This window comes from Erpetoichthys calabaricus, chromosome 17 (genome assembly GCF_900747795.2).
Source record: "Erpetoichthys calabaricus chromosome 17, fErpCal1.3, whole genome shotgun sequence".
Classification (NCBI taxonomy): Eukaryota; Metazoa; Chordata; class Cladistia; order Polypteriformes; family Polypteridae; genus Erpetoichthys; species Erpetoichthys calabaricus.
This window is the reverse complement of record NC_041410.2, coordinates 90,274,680-90,297,042: the sequence shown is the minus strand read 5'-3', so window position 1 is coordinate 90,297,042 and position 22,363 is coordinate 90,274,680. Positions and strand designations below refer to the sequence as shown.

The 22,363-nt window shown below is 39.6% G+C and overlaps 1 protein-coding gene across 1 annotated transcript in view; it reads right to left on the bottom strand.

The window, feature by feature from the left end:
- Positions 1–313: 313 nt before the first annotated feature.
- The window catches only part of LOC114667464 (transmembrane channel-like protein 3), a 61,334-nt gene continuing 39,284 nt past the window's right edge, over positions 314–22,363 (bottom strand). The window contains exons 14-22 of the mRNA XM_051920445.1: positions 19,716–19,844; positions 16,429–16,496; positions 15,241–15,373; positions 10,955–11,064; positions 10,232–10,357; positions 8,994–9,072; positions 6,179–6,221; positions 3,289–3,550; positions 314–1,440 (exon numbers count right to left, since the gene is read on the bottom strand). Of these exons, the coding sequence (XP_051776405.1) occupies positions 585–1,440; positions 3,289–3,550; positions 6,179–6,221; positions 8,994–9,072; positions 10,232–10,357; positions 10,955–11,064; positions 15,241–15,373; positions 16,429–16,496; positions 19,716–19,844 (1,806 nt within the window). The 3' untranslated portion in view covers positions 314–584. The remainder of the gene's footprint in view (positions 1,441–3,288; positions 3,551–6,178; positions 6,222–8,993; positions 9,073–10,231; positions 10,358–10,954; positions 11,065–15,240; positions 15,374–16,428; positions 16,497–19,715; positions 19,845–22,363) is intronic.

Sequence of the window (22,363 nt, the reverse complement as noted above, 5' to 3'; positions counted from 1 at the left end):
ATTATATATTAGTGAATCATCAAAGGATAACAATGGAAAAGATTTCGTTTTGATTAAGTTGAATGAAACACCCCTCACTATTTCATTGCAGGGCCTGTTTGGAATCACCAGCCTAGTTGGGACTCTTTCAGAATGTTGGAGGTAACTTGCCTAAATGCTACAGAACATGCAAATCCCACAAAGAAGGTACCTGAAAATGCTACCCAGGAGGCCCCAGGGCAGCTCCACTCACTACCAAGAGTATCATTTTCGGTAGCTAGTGTTTGGCTTACTGGGCAACGGCGTCATGATGAGTGAAATCACAGGAATAGAGTCAGAGGCACATGCACTTTATTTTCTGCTAGTTATTCAAGGATGGACACAATCCGTTTTTTAATCCAAACTAACGTTTCATTTTTGAGACAGTTTTGGGTAGGCATGCATGTGGAATTACAGGTAATGTACTTAGTGTGCTTGATGATTTCTCATGTTTCCTGAACATTTGAAAAGATTCATTATTTAGTAATGTAATATATTGTGCTGATTTTCACAATGGTTAGCATGACGTAAGCAGCAGCGTCCCACTGTCCCCACCATAACATCTCCTAAACATTGGAACAGATGAGATCTGACGATCCCGAAATGTTCAAGTCTGTGGTCGTCTTGGACTTCTTTTTCATCAGCTTTCCAGCTGGTTTAAGGTACTTCTCCTTGTTATGGATGACTTGAATGTACTGATCTGTGCTGCTGTTCTGCTGATCACTGCTGGATGCGATGGAGGCTGAGTCCGACTCGCTCAGCGATGGCTCATTCTTACATTTCGTTTTAACTTTGATGTGCTCCACTCCTTTGACTTTTGCTCTAGCGTGGGCGTGGGGTGCCAGGTCTTCCCACTCGATCTCATAATCATCTTCATACATGCCATAGCGGACTTTTGCTAGGTCCTTGGCAAGTGCCAGCTGGCTGTCTACTTTATCTCCAATGTAGAAGCGAGCCGGCTGGTTCAGATCTGAGAGGGAGCGAGGACGATGCCTCTGGCTGAAGGAGTCCCTTCTTAGACCCATCCCTTCCTCATCCTCTTCTTCAGCAAAGTGAGGAGGGTATGACCTCTGAGGTGTGCGACACACATACCTCTTGATGTTCCTCGGGTACAGCTCCACAATTTCTCCCGGTTCTTCTATCCTGTAGTGTCTGGGTATTCTCACTGAAGAGCGCATGAGCTTCTTACGCGCATCGTGTTCATTGACAATCACATACCTGGTAGTGTGTCCTCGACGACTCATAAAATTCTGGGTGCTGCCACCACCCATGGCCTCTGCGCTTACAGGGCGGATTCCCTTTCTGAAGATAGGATCTGAGTGTGCATTCTCTGCATATTTTCCAGAGGGATTGTAGGCGACATGATGGTAGGACTTCGATCTACAAGCTCCAATGGCGCCACTTTGTAAAATTCCTGGATGCCTGAAAAACAATAAAACACAAGGTTTAATGAATGAAAATTAGCAGGAATGTATTTCCCTTTGTACCTTCTACTTCTAGATCTCTTCATGTCAATTATATGATTAAATGTCACCGACAAAGCGGTTTAGAAAACGACTGACTGATTGACAGTATTAGACATACTAGAATATACAACTATATCTTTTACTCTGAGGCCAGTTCTGTGGACACCTGACCATCATACCCATGAGAGCTTGTTAGATATGCCATTCTAAATCCAGAGGTTTTAATATGGAGATGGACCCCCATAACAGCTTCCAGTCTTCTGGGAAGGCATTCCACAAGATTTTGGGGGTGCGTCTGTGGGGATCTGAGCCCATTCTATCAATTTATGAGGTCAGGTACTGATGTTGGATGAGATGACCTGGCTGACGATTGACATTCCAGTTTATCCCAAAGGTGTTCAATAAGGGTTGAGGTCAGGGCCCTGTGCAGGCCACTCCAGTTCCTCCATGTCATTTTGGGAACAGAAACAGGCCTTCCCCCAAAACTGTTGCCATAATTGTTTAAAATGTCTTTGTGTGCTGTAGCATTAGCAGTGCTCTTCACTGGAACTGAGGGGCCCAGCCCAAACCCTGCCATTATCCTCCTGCCACCATACTTTACAGTAGGAACAATGCAGTCACGAAAGGAGAGTCCTCCTGGCCTCCCCCAAACCCCAACTCATCCAGCAGACTTCCAGATGGTGATTCATTACTCCAAAAAACACATTTCCACTACTCCAGAGTCCAATGGTGCTGTGCTGACACTTGGCATTGTACATAAAGACCTGAATCTTGTGTGGAGCAGCTGCTCCATTTCATGAAGCTCCCTACCCACAGTTCCAGAGGCAGCTGGGAACTCAATTGCACGTTATGCACCCAGATTGACCATCGAAATTTCGGTCACCTCTCTTATTCATTCATGGCCTTTGACCTACATGATTACTCAGTTTGGCCAGGTGGCCAGCTCTAGGAAGAGCCGTGGTTCTTCCAAACTTCTTCCATTTAAAATATATGATGCTACTGCGGCTCTTGGAAATCAGGTCAGCTGGTCATGTGGTGGCTTGTTTTGTGTCTCATTATTGTTTGGCTGCTCATTAAAGAAAAAGAAACAACTAAGGGGTCTGAGTCACGTCAGTTAAAACTAAGGAAAAACAAGTTAATCAGCAGCAAAAACGGCTCACTAATTAAGATGATGGTTAGAATGAAAACCTGCAGCCACTGTGGCCCAATAGGACTGGAGTTGGACACCCCTGATCTATCCTATATAATATCTTTCTTGTTAATTTATCTAAATTAAATTGATCACTGGTGGGCACCAGTCAAGGTACAGAAGTATCTCAGTGACGATCAAAGGAATTGGATGTACCCAAATCAGATTTCAAGTGTCACAGCACAGGGTCTTAATACTTGTGTCAATGTGATATTTCAGTTTTTTATTTTTAATAAATTTGCCAAAATTCCTAAAATCCTATTTTTGCTTTGCCATTCTGAGGTATTGAGTGTTGCATGATGGGAAAAACGAATTTAAATAATTTTGGCACAAGGCTGCAACCTATCAAAATGTGTAAAAAGTGAAGGTAGAAACAGTTAAAGTTTTACAAGCCATGCACACATCTGAACACTGGCAGCATGGAACCCCCACAAAAGCACGGACTAAGCCAGCATATGTCTCCGGATCTATGGAGCTAAGCGCTCTACCACTAACAAAAGGATAATCAGAACTTTTTTAAAGGCCTGATCATATAAGAAGTTCACAGCAACAAACCCAGCATCGCTCATTTCACATGTTGAAATCAACACACCAGTGGTGCCATTAAGCTGTCACCTGTTAGCACTCTGCTCCAGCTTGTGTTTCTGAAGAATGGGCCCACCCGGATTGTGAGATGTAGCTGTGGTTTTGTTGACTTCGGTTCTGGAAGCCGGTTGGGAGATCGTCTTTATGCTGCTCACTCTGTTCACCGGAGACTCAAAGTTTGTTACGCTGCCATTTCTACGGGGAGATGTGGAGCGAACTGATGATTCCTGGCTGGTGTGGTCGCTCTCCTGTTCTGTTTTCTTATTGCTCCCTTCCTTTGTCTGCAGTCTTGCTGTAAACATGAAAAAGCATGATATTAAACAAAGAAAATACATCTGGAATAGAACAAAACTGAAAAAACAACAATTTTTAAAAAATAAGTATGAATATTTATTTCCCAAAATATGTGTGTCTGGCCTATTAGAGCTAGTTAGACAATACAATATCTATCTATCTATCTATCTATCTATCTATCTATCTATCTATCTATCTATCTATCTATCTATCTATCTATCTATCTATCTATCTATCTATCTATCTATCTATCTATCTATCTATCTATCTATCTATCTATCTATCAAATGCTAAGGTCTGTCCATCTCTATGGCTAGAACCTTAATCATGGTGTTACTCGAAAGTTTATGACCTGATATGTTCTGGAAATTCAAAAAATTGTAGGTAGTGGCAACCTGGTGGCCAGAAAAATGTATTATAATTAATGCACGGTCCCCACAAGCCCATCTAATCCATGCAGAACATGGTACATACATGTTCAGAATTATTAATCAAGTGTAAGTCTTCTTGTTTTTGATCATCGAACGCTGAACTTTACTAAATGTAAATAAAAGACAGCAAAGTGATATAAAAACCATGTGATAACCACCATTATGGCAGAAAGAAAAAGAAGAGTGGCGACATCTGCTGAATGTCAAGCAAATCACAGAAGGTGATTAATCAAACAGAACTAGAATCTATCTATCTATCTATCCACCCATCCCAGGGGTGTCCAACTCCAGTCCTGGTGGGCCACAGTGATTGCAGGTTTTCCTAATCAGTGAGCAGTTTTCACTGCTAATAAAACTCAGAAAATGAGACGTAAAACGAGCTAACAGATGACCGACTGAACTGGAACGTCAAACTCCAGCCAATTTCAATCCAACCAGTTTCTTAATGAGAAGCCAATTCTTGCTGTTAATTAAAGTCATTATTGAATATCAGGACTTGTTGCTGCTCTCGTTCAGTGGAGCAGAGTGTTGATTTTCTGTTATTTCCTAAGACCACCATCAAGATGTTTTAGTGACCTAAGAAGACCAACATGACCGAGACCTTCAACTTTCTTTATTTTCAGATTAGCTGGTCATGTGGTGGCTTGTTTTGTGTCTCATTATTATTTGGCTGCTCATTAAAGAAAAAGAAACAACTAAGGGGACTGAGTCACATCAGTTAAAACTAAGGAAAAACAAGTTAATCAGCAGCAAAAAACGGCTCACTGATTAAGAAGATGGTTAGAATGAAAACCTGCAGTCACTGTGGCCCAACAGGACCAGAGTTGGACACCCCTGATCTATCCTATATAATGTCTTTCTTGTTAATTTATCTAAATTCTTAATCTTGCCTACCACGCTATCTATCTATCTATCTATCTATCTATCTATCTATCTATCTATCTATCTATCTATCTATCTATCTATCTATCTATCTATCTATCTATCTATCTATCTATCTATCAATCAAATAGTGCATGCATGTTGGAGGATCTCCTCACGGACTTGATCGAGGTATGTAATAACCCGCCATGGCAAGAGGGGGCACTGTTGCTAACATTCTCTTCTCCTTCTCTCCCTGCAGCTCCAAGGCACCGCCCAGTGAGAGCACTTAGCCCCGCCCTTTCTGGGTCAACCTCTATAAGAAACCTGGCTGGCCTGATAAAGGCGTCTTTAATGATCTGATGAAAATCCAGTGAAACGACCCTTATTTCTGTGGCTGACAGCCAAATATCTCTTTTTTATATTCCGCCTAAAGGCCGGCTGTATAACACCAAGAGGCATTTCTTTTGTTGGACTTTCTTTTGATTAAACACGATAACCTGGTCGGCATCCCAACTTTTACCCTTCCGTGACCTGCCATTCCTGCATCCAGCTACACTATTTATACCTGAAAGGGCTACCATGTGGTGTTAATTTTGGAAGTGGCCAAAGAGCAGCTCCTCTGTACAAAAACATGCAAACTACAAGCTTCTCTCATTTTTGTTGTCACTTTTTCTGTTTCACAATCAAGTCGACATTATCTTTAAGGTGACCCAAAATCTGTCATCATTGGCAGAAGGACATTTCTGAGAGAATCATACTGGGAATTAGAAGAATAACAGTGTGTGAGACAGTGGACACTATGAGGACTAATTCTGGGGGAGTTCAATCCCTTCTTTACGGACAATTAAAAATAAGCACAGAATGTTGACTCCTGACATGACGCCTCACAACTTCCTATGTTCCAAGGAGGAAAAAACGGGGTCTGTTCTAACAGAATTTGACTTATTGTAATTGAAAACAAATAGGACTACAGTATCTAACGTATCTTTATTCGTTTCATAAACACCTCTGAAGGCCTGCGTGATGTAGTGGTTGGGTTACTGGACCACGAGGCTTCTGTCTTCAGTCCCACATCAAATAATATAATATTTCATTTAAATTGCATCTTTCACTTCTGACTCACTGTGCGACCCTGAGGAAGTTGCTTGATCTGCTTGGGTTCCAAATAGACAAAAAGTACATATAAAATCTTAAAACTCAAATTTGCATTTGTAAAGCATTTTGACATGGTATGCACTCCATAAAATGAATACTGAGCTCCCTATCAACAGTCGATATCTCTTCTTTATAAAATTATAAATCACAATGCAAAGATTAAATGTCTTGCTTACCAACAGCCAACTGAAAAACTTTCTTCTTATCTTCTGTTCTTTCCTGTGCAGTAAATAAATAAATACAAAGAGTAAATATAAGATTGGGCGGCACGGTGGCGCAGTGGGTAGCGCTGCTGCCTCGCAGTTGGGAGACCTGGGGAACCGGGTTCGTTTCCCGGGTCCTCCCTGCATGGAGTTTGCATGTTCTCCCCGTGTCTGCGTGGGTTTCCTCCCACAGTCCAAAGACATGCAGGTTAGGTGGATTGGTGATTCTAAATTGTCCCTTGTGTGTGCTTGGTGTGTGGGTGTGTTTGTGTGTGTGTCCTGTGGTGCGTTGGCACCCTGCCCAGGATTGTTTCCTGCCTTGTGCCCTGTGTTGGCTGGGATTGGCTCCAGCAGACCCCCGTGACCCTGTGTTCGGATTCAGCGGGTTGGAAAATGGATGGATGGAAATATAAGATTTAAGAAACTTGTCTCTTGTGAGCGCCTCAGGAAATGGATAGGCATCCCAGGGGTTGACTCCTATGCCCTGATGGGACGCCAGGCTAAAAGAAAGCAGATGTATGGACTCACTGACCTGGCCATGTGGTAATAAAGGCCAAGCTAGAATGAAGATATGCCACCTGTGGACACCAATGACGCACGGCTACTTAGGCTGTGACACGCATATCACACTGCTTATCTTCTTCTTCTTCTTTTGGCTGCTCCCGTTAGGGGTCGCCAACGTGGATCATCTAGTTCCATATCGTCCTGTCCTCATCATCTTGCTCTGTCACACCCATCACCTCCATGTCCTTTCTCACCACATCCATAAACCTTCTCTTAGGCCTTCCTCTTATAATTTGGGTTTATTATCTAAAATACCTCATTAAATGTCTAGCTCCTTTTTCTGCCTATTGTTTCACCTTATCTGAATACCGTAGAGTAGAGTAGAGTAGAGTAGAGTAGAGTAGAGTAGAGTAGAGTAGAGTAGAGTAGAGTAGAGTAGAGTAGAGTAGAGTAGAATTCTTTATTGTTATTATGCATACACATAACGAAATTTTTTGATGGTAGGACTCGGCTTCAAGGCAGAATACTTAATTACACAATACGCTATAAATAATAAAATAAACATAATAAGTATAAAAGACAGCAGCAATAAAATATCATCAAGTCCAGACTTTTCCTGAGGTAGTACGCCTGCAGAGACCAGTGATCTGTGTGCGTGGGTCTGCAGGGGAGGACTACGAGTGTGTGTGTTTGATTACGAGGGAAAGTGTGTGTGCATGTCTACAGGGGGGCAGGTTAGGGGTAGATGTAGATGTATGTGTGGGTATCAACAGGGGCAGATGGACTTCACAGCTCTGGGGAAAAAGCTGTCTTTCAGTCTGCTGGTGCGTGTTTCTGTACCGCTTTCCTGAAGGCAGTGGTACAAACAGTCCATTTCCTGAATGGGTGAGATCCGTAGCTATACATTTGGCCCTCTTCTGCACCCTTCCAGCATACACAGAGTCCAGGTCTAGGAGAGGACTTCCTACGATCCCCTGTGCAGTTCTCACCACCCGTGCCAAGTCCTTCCTGTCCTGTGCTGTGCAGCTGCCGTACCACACTGTCATATTGTGACAGAGAATGCTTTCTATAGCGGATCTGTAGAAGTTTGTGAGCAGCTGAGAGGACAATCCAGCACGTCTCATCTTCCTGAGGAAGAAGAGTCTTTGTTGGGCCTTCTTTTCCAGGTGAGATGTGTTCAAAGACCAGGTCAGATCCGATGTAATGTGGATACCCATGAGCTTGATATTTTCCACACACATTACAGCCTCCTCATGTATGTTCTGTTCTTCTGGACCTCCTATAGTCCACAATGACCTCTTTGGTCTTGCTGGTGTTCAAGATGAGGTTGTTGGCTGAGCACCATAGTATTAGTTGTTGTATCTCCTCTCTGTAGTGAGTCTCATCATTGTCTGATATGAGACCCACCACGGTCGTATCATCCGCAAACTTCACAACTATATTTGTGGCATGGATGGCACAGCAATCGTGCGTAAATAACGTGAAGAGTACTGGGCTGAGCACACAACCCTGTAGCATGCCTGTGTTCAGAACTAGTGTGGCTGATGTACGATCTCCAATTCTAACCACCTGAGGCCTGTTGGTGAGAAAGTCCCTGATCCAGAGACACAACGAGCCTTAGGCTGCAGATAAAGAAGAGAAGGGGACTGGAAGTGCTGAAGTACCTGACCACAGAGTGGGGTGTATGGGCTTTTGGTAAAATCAACATAATAAAGAGTAAAAAGGGGAAAACAGGGTCTGCTAGGACCCTACACGACAAAACACGTGTGCAATTTTATAAAATAGGTAAAGGTGAAGGCATATGAATAGTCTGTGAAAGGTACTGCAGGTGTGGTCATCCATCACTAATAGGACCAGTGGCAGACCTCCATTTCAGGAGGGCCCTGAAGCTTGACCTGTTATGGCCCCTTTGCAACCGGTAACAAGGTCTCGGTAACCACTGTTGTCTTCTTCAGTAGGGTTGTTCCACGACAGATCAGCACAATTTAAAAAAAATATAACCACTGCATCTCAGATTCAGATTAAAATTTCTGTACTGAATTACACTGCTGTATATTAGTCATATTAGTATTTTATATAAACCCCTTCTCATACAGTAGACACCTAACAGATTTAAGCAATGTGGACTAAAGTCGCATTCTGGGGCCTCTCTGGGATTAGAGGCCCTGGAGGTTAAGTAGATCCCAAACTGAATGGGACCCCCCCAGTTACTATGTGGAATTTTGTACACCACCTAAATGGGACCAAAGGATTTTCCAATTTTAAGAACTGAAATTCTACTCACAGTCTGAAGCTGCATTCTCAGCTGATGGTTGGTGAATTTCAGTGATCTTGCAATTGACTGAAGATAATAGATGAGCATGCTGTAATATAAAGGACATGGGGGGAGTCAGACATACTGCAACACAGTGGTCGTCGTGTACCTGGTAAGATACTTGACTGACAGACACACAAACGTTATTTCATTGAGCACCTTTGAATTGGGTTTTGCGAGTATACGACATGCAGTTAAAGCATTTTCACCTAATCGCGATATTGGGGACCTCGCAAGGCTGAGTCTTGAACTGGCCACCTTGCTATTTTAAGTTTATCTGATAAGGGCGCACAGACTGTTAATATGAATAAATCTAGAAAAAAAGTCAACAATACATTTAGAGGACACCGAGTTTAGTGTCAACCTAGGAGCCCCAAACACTGAACTTGTACAATGAGCATGAGCACTGAACACCAGCAGAAGATCTGAAACATACCAGGACACATTTTAAAAAGCAATCTGACAAAATAGGGTTACATTTAATGAGCATTACATCTAAAGTGCCAGAATAATGAAACTTCAAACATTTTAAAGGGTGGAAGGGGTTTTGTTTTCCAAAATGTGGTTAATTTAGTGGAAATGTCTCCTAATCATCTTCTGTTGAGGTCCAGTGGGTTGCTACTTTGAAGGTGGCACTGACTCTGATAGAGGAACTGCCAGAAACACTAACAGGTTTGACAATTTAATCTGAATTTCATCTATCTATCTATCTATCTATCTATCTATCTATCTATCTATCTATCTATCTATCTATCTATCTATCTATCTATCTATCTATCTATCTATCTATCTATCTATCTATCTATCTATCTATCTATCTATCTATCTATCCATCCATCCATCCATCCATCCATCCATCCATCCATCCATCCATCTATCTATCTATCTATCTATCTATCTATCTATCTATCTATCTATCTATCTATCTATCTATCTATCTATCTATCTATCTATCTATCTATCTATCTATCTATCTATCTATCTATCATATAGTGTCTTTCACTATCTGTCTGTTCCCTGTTTGACAGCTCCCAGGCTGATGAAATGGGGTCACTTTGCAATAAGTGCAAAGATAACAAGTCTAAAATAAGTATTATAATTGCCCTGGTTTAGTCAAGATTGCACTGAAATAGTAGAATATTTAATTTGTGATCTTGTTCACAATCTTATCTAATAGCAAATGGCCTTTTCCAAATACATTTACTTACAAAAGCAGCAATAAAGCAGGAAGCACGACCACTGGACTCGTCACGTAGCTCATCACTGTCCCAAACCATAAAGGGAAGTCAGCATCAATTGTTTCTGAAATGATATCATAAATCTTTTCTTGGCCACTGTAAAGCAAAGAAAGTTTCAGTTAAGCACGGGTGGTGTATCTAATACTATTTGGCATTTTTTTGAAGTACAGATCTTTAGCAGTGTTTCATAAGGGAAGAACTCATCCTCTTATCATCAAAACAAATATGGGTCAGACTTGTTGGGTACAAATTCCCTGCCCCACATCGCCACTACGGTTCACTTGAGTGCGCCCAATATAAATTCCGTGATCAGTCCTGACACACATACCACTGAAATCGTTGACCACGTGATTCTAGAATTTTGTATCCATGTGGCCCCGAACGTCCATGTGTGTCTTAACTGCACATACGTTAGATAAGAAAACAAACGCTCATTGGAGGAAGTGTTGTGTGAAGTGTCGCTACTCACACCTACACCATTCAGCATTAAAAGTACACAGCGATAGCCATGCGTCCACATATTCCTGGCTTAGTCACTAACATGAATTTCAAAAACCCCTAATTAGATGCATCGATCTCAGATAAATAATTCATAAATACCACTGATCATAACAAAAAAATGAAGGAAATCCATCTGAAAAGAAATATATGAAAGGTTAGTGCAACATTTAATTAATTCAAAGTTTATTTTACCTGAAAGGCCCGCATGTCAGCGATGGCCGGTATCTTGCAATAGCGACGATTGTTGGCAGCATACACAAAAACAGCATGAATAAAAGCATTGCAAGGTAGAATTGTTGGACCTAAAAAATAAAAAGGACATGAAATATTTATTATTTACTCCATCAGTTCAAAAAGCTGGCAAAATCTTTACAGAGTACTGAATTCCCATTTTGAAATATTGCCACGTTGTTCTTGGTGCCAAATGCAATCCAGCGTGTTGACTACGTTGTAATGCAATGCAGATGCATGTGGTGCATTTCCTCTTTGGCACATTTTTAATCGTATCAGAATGAAAAACATCTCAACCAAATACTTGATTGCTTTTCACTACGGCACACCATTTTTGTGTCAGTTTAAAATGAAATACAAAAGTGTTTTTCATTTTAATTCATGTCCACAGATCACCTGTCATAATTAAAACGCAAAGCAGACATATCGCATTTTGCTTAGTGGCTGCTCTGAGTGAATAGCATTTCAATTCAAGACCAGGCATTAATGGCACCAAAGCTGAATGTGGTCAAATAAAATGACCAATCAGCATCAAGGGGTGGGGCAAGGGGGGGGGGGGGTCGTCACAACGTGAGGTAAATCTGATGCTGTTGAGAATTTTTGATCAGGGATCAATCTGCCTTATTATTAGATTTAGTGCTCTTAGCCATGAAAAGTCTAGGCCTGAAGCCGCTTTAAAAAGACGCCATTTATTTTGTAAGGGAGGCCGCTTGCCTGCCTGTCTGTCCTTCCCACTTGCCTTGTTCTGAGTTTCTGTGAGTCAAGCTGTGAGCTGAGGTCACTCTGAGGAAGCAAACAGGCAGATTTTGTTTTGAGAATGCGGGTGCTGAGCTTCCTACTGAAAGAAGATGAAACAAAATGTGTGCAGGGCCTGTGTGAATATATACGCTGTTATTTGACATATAGATTTATTAGAGCTCTTCAATACTTTAGGCAATAAAATTAAAATACAAGGTACTTGTATACTAAACATTTAGTACACAAGTACCAAATATATTATGATATTAGTCGAGAGAGGACATGGAATATCATTATTATTTAAAATTTTCTCCTCGAGATAACAGACTAATTTTATCGAGATCCCAAGAAAACAAACTTTGTTTACTCGAGATAATAGAATAATTTTAATGAGATGTTGAGAAAATGAAAATTTGTTTTCTTGAGATAACGGAATAATGTTATTGCAATCTCGAGAAAGCAAAACTTAACCTTTGCTCCTGGCATCAGGCTCACTTAGATTGCGACACCTATACAGCTGAAGCCTTGCTAAACCATCTTCTTAAATGACGGACACTAACGTTACTATTTTCTATGGAAGCCGAGAGAGGACATGAAAAATCATTATTTTTTGAAATTGTCTCCTCGAGATAACAGACGAATTTTATCGAGATCTTGAGAAAACAAAACTTAACCTTTGCTCCTGGCATCAGGCTTTCTTAGATTGCGAAGTCTATACAACTGAAACCTTGCTAACCGTCTTTTTAAATTGTCTCCTCAAGATAACAGACTCATTTTATCGAGATCTTGAGAAAACGAACTTTGTTTTCTCGAGATAATGGAATAATTTTATTGAGATGTCGAGAAAACAAAAATTTGTTTTCTTGAGATAACGGAATAATTTTATCAAGATCTTGAGAAAACAAGCTTTGTTTTCTCAAGATTATGGAATAATTTTATTGAGATGTAGAGAAAACAAAAATTTGTTTTCTTGAGATAATGGAATAATTTTATTGAGATGTCGAGAAAATGTAAATTTGTTTTCTTGAGATAACGGAATAATTTTAGCGCGATCTCGACAAAACAAAACTTAACTTATGCTCCTGGCATCAGGCATGCTTAGATTGTGACACCTATACAACTGAAACCTTGCTAACCATCTTCTTAAATGACGGACACTAACGTTATTATTTTCTACAGAAGCCAAGCGAGGACATGCAATATCGTTATTTTTTTAAATTGTCTCCTCGAAATAAGAGACTAATTTTATCAAGATCTTGAGAAAACAAGCTTTGTTTTCTCAAGATTATGGAATAATTTTATTGAGATGTCGAGAAAACAAAAATTAGTTTTCTTGAGATAATGGAATAATTTTATTGAGATGTCGAGAAAATGTAAATTTGTTTTCTTGAGATAATGGAATAATTTTATCGCGCTCTCAACAAAACAAAACTTAACCTTTGCTCCTGGCATCAGGCTCACTTAGATTGCAACACTTATACAGCTGAAGCCTTGCTGTCTTCTTAAATGACGGACACTAACGTTACTATTTCCTACGGAAGCCGAGTGAGGATGTGCAATATCGTTATTTTTTTAAATTGTCTTCTTGAAATAACAGACTAATTTTATCGAGATCTTGAGAAAACAAACTTTGTTTTCTCGAGATACTGGAATAATTTTATTGAGATGTCGAGAAAATGAAAATTTGTTTTCTTGAGATAACGGAATTATTTTATCGAGATCTTGAGAAAACAAAACTTAACCTTTGCTCCTGGCATCAGGCTTGCTTAGATTGTGACGCCTATACAGCTGAAACTTTGCTAACAGTCTTCTTAAATGACGGACACTAACGTTACTATTTTCTACGGAAGCCGAGCGAGGACGTGCAATATTGTTATTTTTTTAAATTGTCTCATCGAAATAACAGACTAATTTTATCGACATCTTGAGAAAACAAAACTTAACTTTTGCTCCTGGTATCAAGCTCGCTTAGATTGCAACGCCTATACAGCTGAAACCTTGCTAACCATCTTCTTAAATGACAGACACTAACGTTATTATTTTCTAAACTAAGGCATAAACATATTTCAGCCTGTGTGAGCCCTTGATTGAACAAAGATGTGATGCCCTGATCGATACAGTTCTGCTCTTCTGCCATTTCAAACAGGATGTGGCTTCAATAAGCTAAACATTAAACATTAGATACAATTATTTCATAATTTCGAGAAAATACGATTGCTTTATCGCGATCTCGATAAAATTATTCCGTTATCTTGAGGAAACAATTTTAAAAAATAACAATATTGCACGTCCTCTTTTGGCTTCCATACTATAGGGGCTTAGAAGTTAGGATTTTTTTCCTGAACCTGTGCCCCCCGTGACGTAAGCAGTAGCTTGGCCTCTGTCAGACCACTGGGCAGCTGCGCGCCATGACTTAACAGCGCTGCAGCCATGGCCTCTTATATTAGCATGCACATTTATGTTTAATTTAACTAGCATTTAAGTTTATTTGTTAATGCTTCTTAATGATAATGACAAAAAGATACAATTTCATATATTAATTAGCTTAAAGAAGTGATTGTAAAGGTTTCTCTTTTTTCTTCTTTCTTTCTCTCAAGTATGAAGCACTGTGTCAAGGTTGGTTGCAGCTCGGCCCTTATCAGTGAAGCTGTGTGCTGCCGGTCACTGGGCACGGTCACCTATTATGTTAGCCTTAACCTAACGGGATGCTAGCGCAACAAGCAATCATTAGCTGAATTACTAATTAGGCACTCCAGTTTTCATATATGGGTCCTTCTGATCCCAACGTAATTGTTAAGAATTGATTAATTGAAAGGCCATCAATCTCTAAACAGCTCAGGATTAGGCTGTGAGAATGAAGGGAGGGGTAATCAGGTGATTCTCACCTCCAGGTGGCAAATATGTCCGGCCAGCCAAAGTAGTTGTTACGAGAAGATGGACAGGGAAGGAAATATTGTTATGAGAAGGTCTACTGGGAAGAAAATTATTATAAGGATGTCTACAGGGGCAAGAACATTGTTATGAGAAGGTCTGCAACACCAGGTGATTGGGAAAAGGTGCTGAGCAGGGACGACGTCATGAGAAACCCTGTACAGTAGATGTTGTGAAACTAGTGTGAGGATGGGGCATTTTGTGATAAGAACTGTCATATATTCGGGGCTCACCAAACACTTGGGGCTCACTTCATGAACTGAGACAGACTTTATGTGCTCTGTAATTGTTTTTTATGCTGTGCAATAAAGTCTAAATTCTGACTGCCTTTCTCACGTTTTCTCCACAACAATGCCACTCAGAGGATGGATTAACCAGACTGTCGGCATGTGGCATATTCAACAGCTACACCCTTCTCCCATACTATTAACCGATTCTGGGATTTTTTTGGGGGTCCTCCTCATACGCATATCAAGCGACATCTATTTTCATCACATACCAATGAGGAAGCTGATTGGTTACCTTTGTTAGGGCCACTCACTGATTTTAAATAGCTGAAGTTGTGCAGAACAGGAGGCTGACCTGGAAGCTCTGAAGACCTGCTGATGGGGAACATTGCATGTCAACACCGCCCAGCTCCTCAGGTACATGAGGCCGATCAGCTTGAGGACATTGAATGCAGGCAGACAGGGTGAAAAGAAGGCCCCCATCCTATGTGTAAAGACAGAGGATCAAGACAGATTTGGTTATTTTGAATTTCAATTTCCAGGCTGTCATGGCCTTGAAGAACAACAGAAGGTTCTCTTTGGATAGTGAAATCCATATATGATGATGGATTTTGAAGCTAACATCGTATAGCATATTTGATGACAAAATGTGAACTTTATGTTTAATCTGGAAGGAACATCATAACTATGGTGAGAACTGAATTTTATATTAATCTGACCTTTATTTGTATTTCACATTTTGCAATTAAACCACTAATAAGGCACTTTATATTACTGAATCAGGATTCTTCAGTTGCAAGCTGGTATTAACTTAATGACCACTGTGGAAGGAAATAAGCCACAATATTTTCATTTAAGCAAAAGGAGGTCTTAAATAGCATTAATGCTGATCCATTACTTTACATGACAAACCCGAATACCCTGTTAACACCGTCTGCACTCTTTAGAGCTTGAAAATCTTCCCCCAACTCTTGTCATCAATCTTAAACTGCTTAGTTCGTACCAAACAAGAATTAGGTCTTATCTGGTGATCCTTCGTTAGCAGACATTTATCAGCTTTATTGCTCACAGAGATTATTAATTGTCTTATCAGTAACAGCCTGTCCTTAAACTCCAAGATACTCCATTAACTGAAACGGGACATGAGTCACATTACCTTCACAAAAACACTAAGGATCTCCTCCTGTGGAAATATTATATAAGTATGATATACTTAAAAGGCACCTATAAAGATACAGTACCCATAAAGATAAAAAAATAGTATGAAACTATATAACATACATTGTTAAACTATTTAACATACATAAGTATTGATAAACAACAAAATATATTTTTCTAGTGATAGAATTTAAAGATAACAGAGCAGAATGCAAACCCTAAATAGACGCACACAGATTGAGTGTACTGTATATTCTTCCACTCCATACAGTCCAGTAGAAAATAAAGATCTAAGAGCCTCAAGAAATAGTTAAGGGGTATGCATAATGTGTTATTGAATAAATACAAAAAACAAAAGGTAATCACATTTTTCTTACATACCAAATCATTCCTTGGTTGTAGATTAAGTGGAGGACATTTTCAGCAATTTTGAATTCTCCATATTCAGGCTGCAGAGAAACGAAAAATAAAGTAACAAAGGTGAAGCAGATTAGTGATCCCCAAGAAAAGATGGAATCATTAATGGAATCGGTCATCCACAATGCGAAACTTCATTTCTCAGTTTCATAAATTTTAAGAGTACGGTGATAGACTAGAATTACATTAACACTTAAGTACTAGGGTGTTGTACTGTGTTCGCCATTATGAATGTAGAGAAAAGCCAAGCAAAATGACACCTTTTATTTGCTAACTAAAAAGATTACAATATGCAAGCTTTCAAGGCAACTCAGGCCCCTTCTTTAGGCAAGATATAAAATAAAATAATTAGCTAATTAAAGGTGTCATTTTGCTTGGCTTTTCTCTACATTAACAATTTAATAATATATTAACAGCCAAGAATTACTCTAACAGCCAAGAATGACGTAAACACTTTAAAATACATTAACAATCAAGAATTACGTTAACATTTAATAATACATTAATAGCCAAAAATTACGTTAACAGCCTAGAATTACATTAACAGCCAAGAATCATGTCAACATTTAAGAATATATTAATAGCCAAGAATTATGTTAAAAGCCTAGAATGACGTTAATATCTAATATTACTTTAACAGCCAAGAATTACGTTAACAGCCTAGAATTACATTAACATTTAATAATATATTAACAACAAAGAATAACATTAACAGCCTGGAATGACGTCAACATTTAAGAATACATTAATAGCCAAGAATTACGTTAAAAACCAAGAATTACGTTAAGAGCCTAGAATCACATCAACATTTAATAATACATTAACAGCCAAGAATTATGTTAACAACCTAGAATGACGTTAATATTTAATATTACGTTAACAGCCAAGAATTACGTTAACAGCCCAGAATGATGTTAATATTTAATATTACGTTAACAGTCTAGAATGATATCAACATCTGAGAATACATTAATAGCCAAGAATTACATTAACAGCCCAGAATGACGTTAATATTTAATATTACGTTAACAGCAAAGAATTACATTAACAGCCAAGAATGATGTCAACATCTGAGGATACATTAATAGCCAAGAATTATGTTAACAGCAAAGAATTACCTTAAGAGCCTAGAATGACGTTAATATTTAATATTATATTTACAGCAAAGAATTACATTAACAGCCAAGAATGATGTCAACATCTGAGAATACATTAATAGCCAAGAATTACATTAACAGCCCAGAATGACGTTAATATTTAATATTACGTTAACAGCAAAGAATTACATTAACAGCCAAGAATGATGTCAACATCTGAGGATACATTAATAGCCAAGAATTATGTTAACAGCAAAGAATTACCTTAAGAGCCTAGAATGACGTTAATATTTAATATTATATTTACAGCAAAGAATTACATTAACAGCCAAGAATGATGTCAACATCTGAGAATACATTAATAGCCAAGAATTCACATTAACAGCCCAGAATGACGTTAATATTTAATATTACGTTAACAGCCAAGAATTACGTTAACAGCCAAGAATGATGTTAATATTTAATATTACGTTAACAGTCTAGAATGATGTCAACATCTGAGAATACATTAATAGCCAAGAATTACGTTACCAGCCCAGAATGACGTTAATATTTAATATTACGTTAACAGCCAAGAATTACGTTAACAGCCTAGAATGACATCAACATTTAATGATTCATGAACAGCCAAGAATTATGTTAACAGCAAAGAATTTACTTTAAGAGCCTAGAATGGCGTTAATATTTAATATTACGTTAACAGCCAAAAATTATGTTAACAGCCTAAAATTACATTAGCATAATATATTAACAACCAAGAATTACATTAACAGCCTAGAATGACATCAACATCTGAGAATACATTAATAGCCAAGAATTATGTTAATAGCCCAGAATGACATTAATATTTAATGTTACGTTAACAGCCAAGAATTACATTAACAGCCAAGAATGATGTCAACATCTGAGAATACATTAATAGCAAAGAATTACATTAACTGCTCATAATGACGTTAATATTCAATATTAATAGCCAAGAATTACATTAACAACAAAGAATTACCTTAAGATACTAGAATGACGTTAACATTTAAAATTACGTTAAGACCCAAGAATACGTTAACAGACAAAAATATTTTCAATCCTTTCATTCATTTTTAGGTATGTTCACATATAATGAACAAAGCGTCTATTGCAATCGTCACGTCTGTCAGTCTGCCCGCTTGAAACTCGGCTTCCCGTGGACCCGTTCTGTTGAAATGTGGTTCACTAATTGTTCAAGAAAATTTGCTGAGACAATTCAATTTTCATTGAGATATCTCAAACAGATCACACTGTACAAAGTTTAGAAATTTCAAAGTCTGCCACTGAAAAGCATTGGCAAATTTACGAACTTGTCTATCTTAAAACAGGGAAACGTTCAACTACGAATTGCTTAACTGTTTCAATTTTCCTTGGGAGTGTTTACTTCATTTTGCATATCTTGTAGCTTTTCCTCTTTTATTCGTCTGTGAATGACCTCGGATCCCACGTACAAGGTACTCAAGACTCCAGAGAAAATGGACATAGAGAAACACACGCACACAAAAAGTTACCTATCCAGAAAATAATGGAAGAGGAAAGAAACTCTGCAAGCACCGCTCAATAAGCATAGACTGAACTAACATTATGTTACAGAATAAACTACCTCATGGATGAATTTTCTGCATTATTATTATTGTCAAGAACAACCTGCAGCAATAAGGTGTTTGAACTAACCTGTGCGTCCTCACAGGTGGCGCAGTGGTAGTGCTGCTGCTTTGCAGTAAGGAAACTGTGGAAGATTGTGGGTTCACTTCCCGGTTCCTCTCTGTGTGGATAGCGCTTTGAGTACTGAGAAAAGCGCTATATAAATGTAATGAATTATTATTAATTAATCAAACATGAAGGTGCAGCTCCTTAAAGTGATATTAAGAAGGGATGAGGTCAGAACTGTGGTTTAGTTACGAATAGAAGATCAGAGCTGAAACCTATAGAAGTGTTTTGTAAGCCATGACAGAACATATGATACTGTGTGCTTGATACGCACCAAATTTAGACAGAAAAAAAGTGTGCTAAATAATGAGACCACTTCCATTGATACCTGCTGAGTTTCCCCAAATTAAGAAAACAAGTGTTAGATGTTGAATTTTGGATGAACAATTTCTACTAACTTGTATAACCACACATACTTACAAATTTGCTTTCAAGATCCCAGCACCAGCAGTCACTCAGGTAACGAACGAAAAGTCCACGGAAAAAATCGATGAGCAGGATGCTGGCCACGGTGAAAATCATGTCTATGATGGAAAGCTTCAGCATTTCCTGCCATAAAAAGAAGAATATAAAATATATATATAAAATGAGTTTTACATAAAAAATGAGGTATGTTCCAGGAGATATAGCATATCTGGAAATTACCATTCTGTAGGTCCCGTCAGGTCAGGTAGGGGAGCATACAGCAGGTTGCTGCACCCACCACACAACAAAACAGCTTGGGATCCCAGTTGCCAACCCCCCAGGTAGACACGCGGTCCAGTGTCCCACCCTCCGGAAATGACCAACTATCTACCGCAGCCAGGTGTTATGTGAGTGTCCCCTTGGCCTGGTCCAGCTACTTGGGTCCTCAACAATGATGGTCCTGTGAGCTGGATCACTCTCGGGGAATTGCACCACATGGCCGTAGTGCCGTAACTGACGCTCCCTCACCATGTAGATCATGTGCCTCATTCGGGACTCCATGAGCAACACAAAGTCAAACCAGCGGTACATAAGGATTCTCTGAAGAGACACAGTTACTGAAGGAGTCCAGTCTTTGTCTTAGGTGTCCATGTCTCGCATCCATTTAGCAAAACAGGAAACACCAGGACTTGGACCTTCGTCCTTTTGCAGAGATATCGGGAGCACCACACTCCCCTTTCCAGTGACCTCATGACTTTTCCATGCTTTCCGAGTCTGTCTACTGACTTCGTAGGAAGTGTCACCAGAGACATGAATGTCACTGCAGAGGTAAGTAACCCACTTGACGATGTCGACAAAATTAATCAAGTCATCCATATATGTCCATTCATACGCCGATCAGCCCCAACATTAAAATCATCTGCCTAATATTGTGTAGGCCCCCCTCATGCCATCAAAACAGCTCTGGACTCCACAAGACCACTGAAGATGTCCTCTGTCACCCAGTCATTAGCAGCAGATCCTTTAAGTCCTCTAAGTTGTAAGGTTGGGCCTCCATGGACCGGACTTGTTTTTCCAGCACTTCCCACAGGTACTCAATGGGACTGAGATCTGGAGAATATGGAGACCAAGTCCTAGAACTCCTGGTCCTGTTCCTCAAACCATTCCTGAACATTTTCTGTAGTGTGGCAGGACGCATTATCCTGCTGAAAGAAGCCACTGCCCATCAGGGAATACTGTTGCCATGAAGGGGTCTACATGGTCTGCAACAATATTTAGGTAGAGGGTACGTGTTATAGTAACATTACTAAATATATCAATAGATCATAATATGTTCAGAATTCTGCTGCTCGTTGACTTACACACTCTGAAAAATCTGCTCACATCACTCCTGTCCTCTATAAATTGCATTGCATTGGTTACCAGTTTCTTCAAGAATCAAATATAAAAATTATTCTCATCACCTTTAAAGCCCTTCATGGTTTAGCCCCTCATTATTTGTCTGAGCTGCTGCTTCCTTACAGTCTGGCCCGTGCATTAAGATCTTCGGACGCTAACTTAAAATACAGGTTGGTAACTATGGGTGGCAGAACTTTCAGTGTGATGGCTCCTAAAATTTGAAGTGCTCCTCCTCTCAGCCTTCATGAGGAAAAATCTATCATTCATTTCAAACTCCTGTTAAAAACACATCTTTTCAGTGAGTAGTATTCATTTTCTTGTATGTGATTTCTATTGTTTTGTTAATGTGTTTATTGAATTGTAAAGTGTCCTTGAGTGTATGAAAGGTGCTACAAAAATAAAACTTATTATTATTTTTATTATTACTATTATACCATCCACATGAATGCCAGGACCCAAGATTTCTTAGCAGAACATTACCCAGACCATCACACTTCTTCCAACGGCTCACCTTCTTCCCATAGTGCAGCCATCTTTTCCCCAGGTAAACAAGGACAGGATCTAATAGAAAATGTGATTCATCAGAGCAGGTCACCTTCTTCCATTGCTCCATGGTCCAGTTCTGACACTCATGTATCCATTGTAGGCGCTTTCGGTGGTGGACAGGGGTCATCATGGGCACTTCTGACTGTTCTGCAGCTCCATAGCAAGCTGTGATGCACTGTGTGTTCTGACACCTTTCTCTCTTGGCCAGCATGAAGTGTGTTCAGCAACTTGTGTTCCAGTAGCTCTTCTGTGTGATCAGACCAGACAGGCTAGTCTTCACTCCTCATGAGCACTGGGCACCCATGACCCTCTCTCCAGTTCACTGCTTATCCTTCCTTGGACCACTTTTGGTAGGTACTAATTACTACAAGATCTGCCATTTTGGAGATGGTCTGACTCAGTCACATAGCCATCACAATATGTTCTGTGTAAAAGTCATTCAGATCCAACGATTGCTTTGTGTTCCAGTAGCTCTACTATGTGATCAGACCAGACGGGATAGCCTTCACTCCTCATGGGCATCAATGGGCACTGGGCGCCCATGACCCTCTCTCCAGTTCACTGCTTATCCTTCCTTGGACTACTTTTGGCAGGTACTAATTACTACAAGACCTGCCATTTTGGAGATGCTCTGACCAAGTCACCTAGCCATCACAATATGTCCCGTGTAAAAGTCGTTCAGATCCAACGATTGCTTTGTGTTCCAGTAGCTCTTCTGT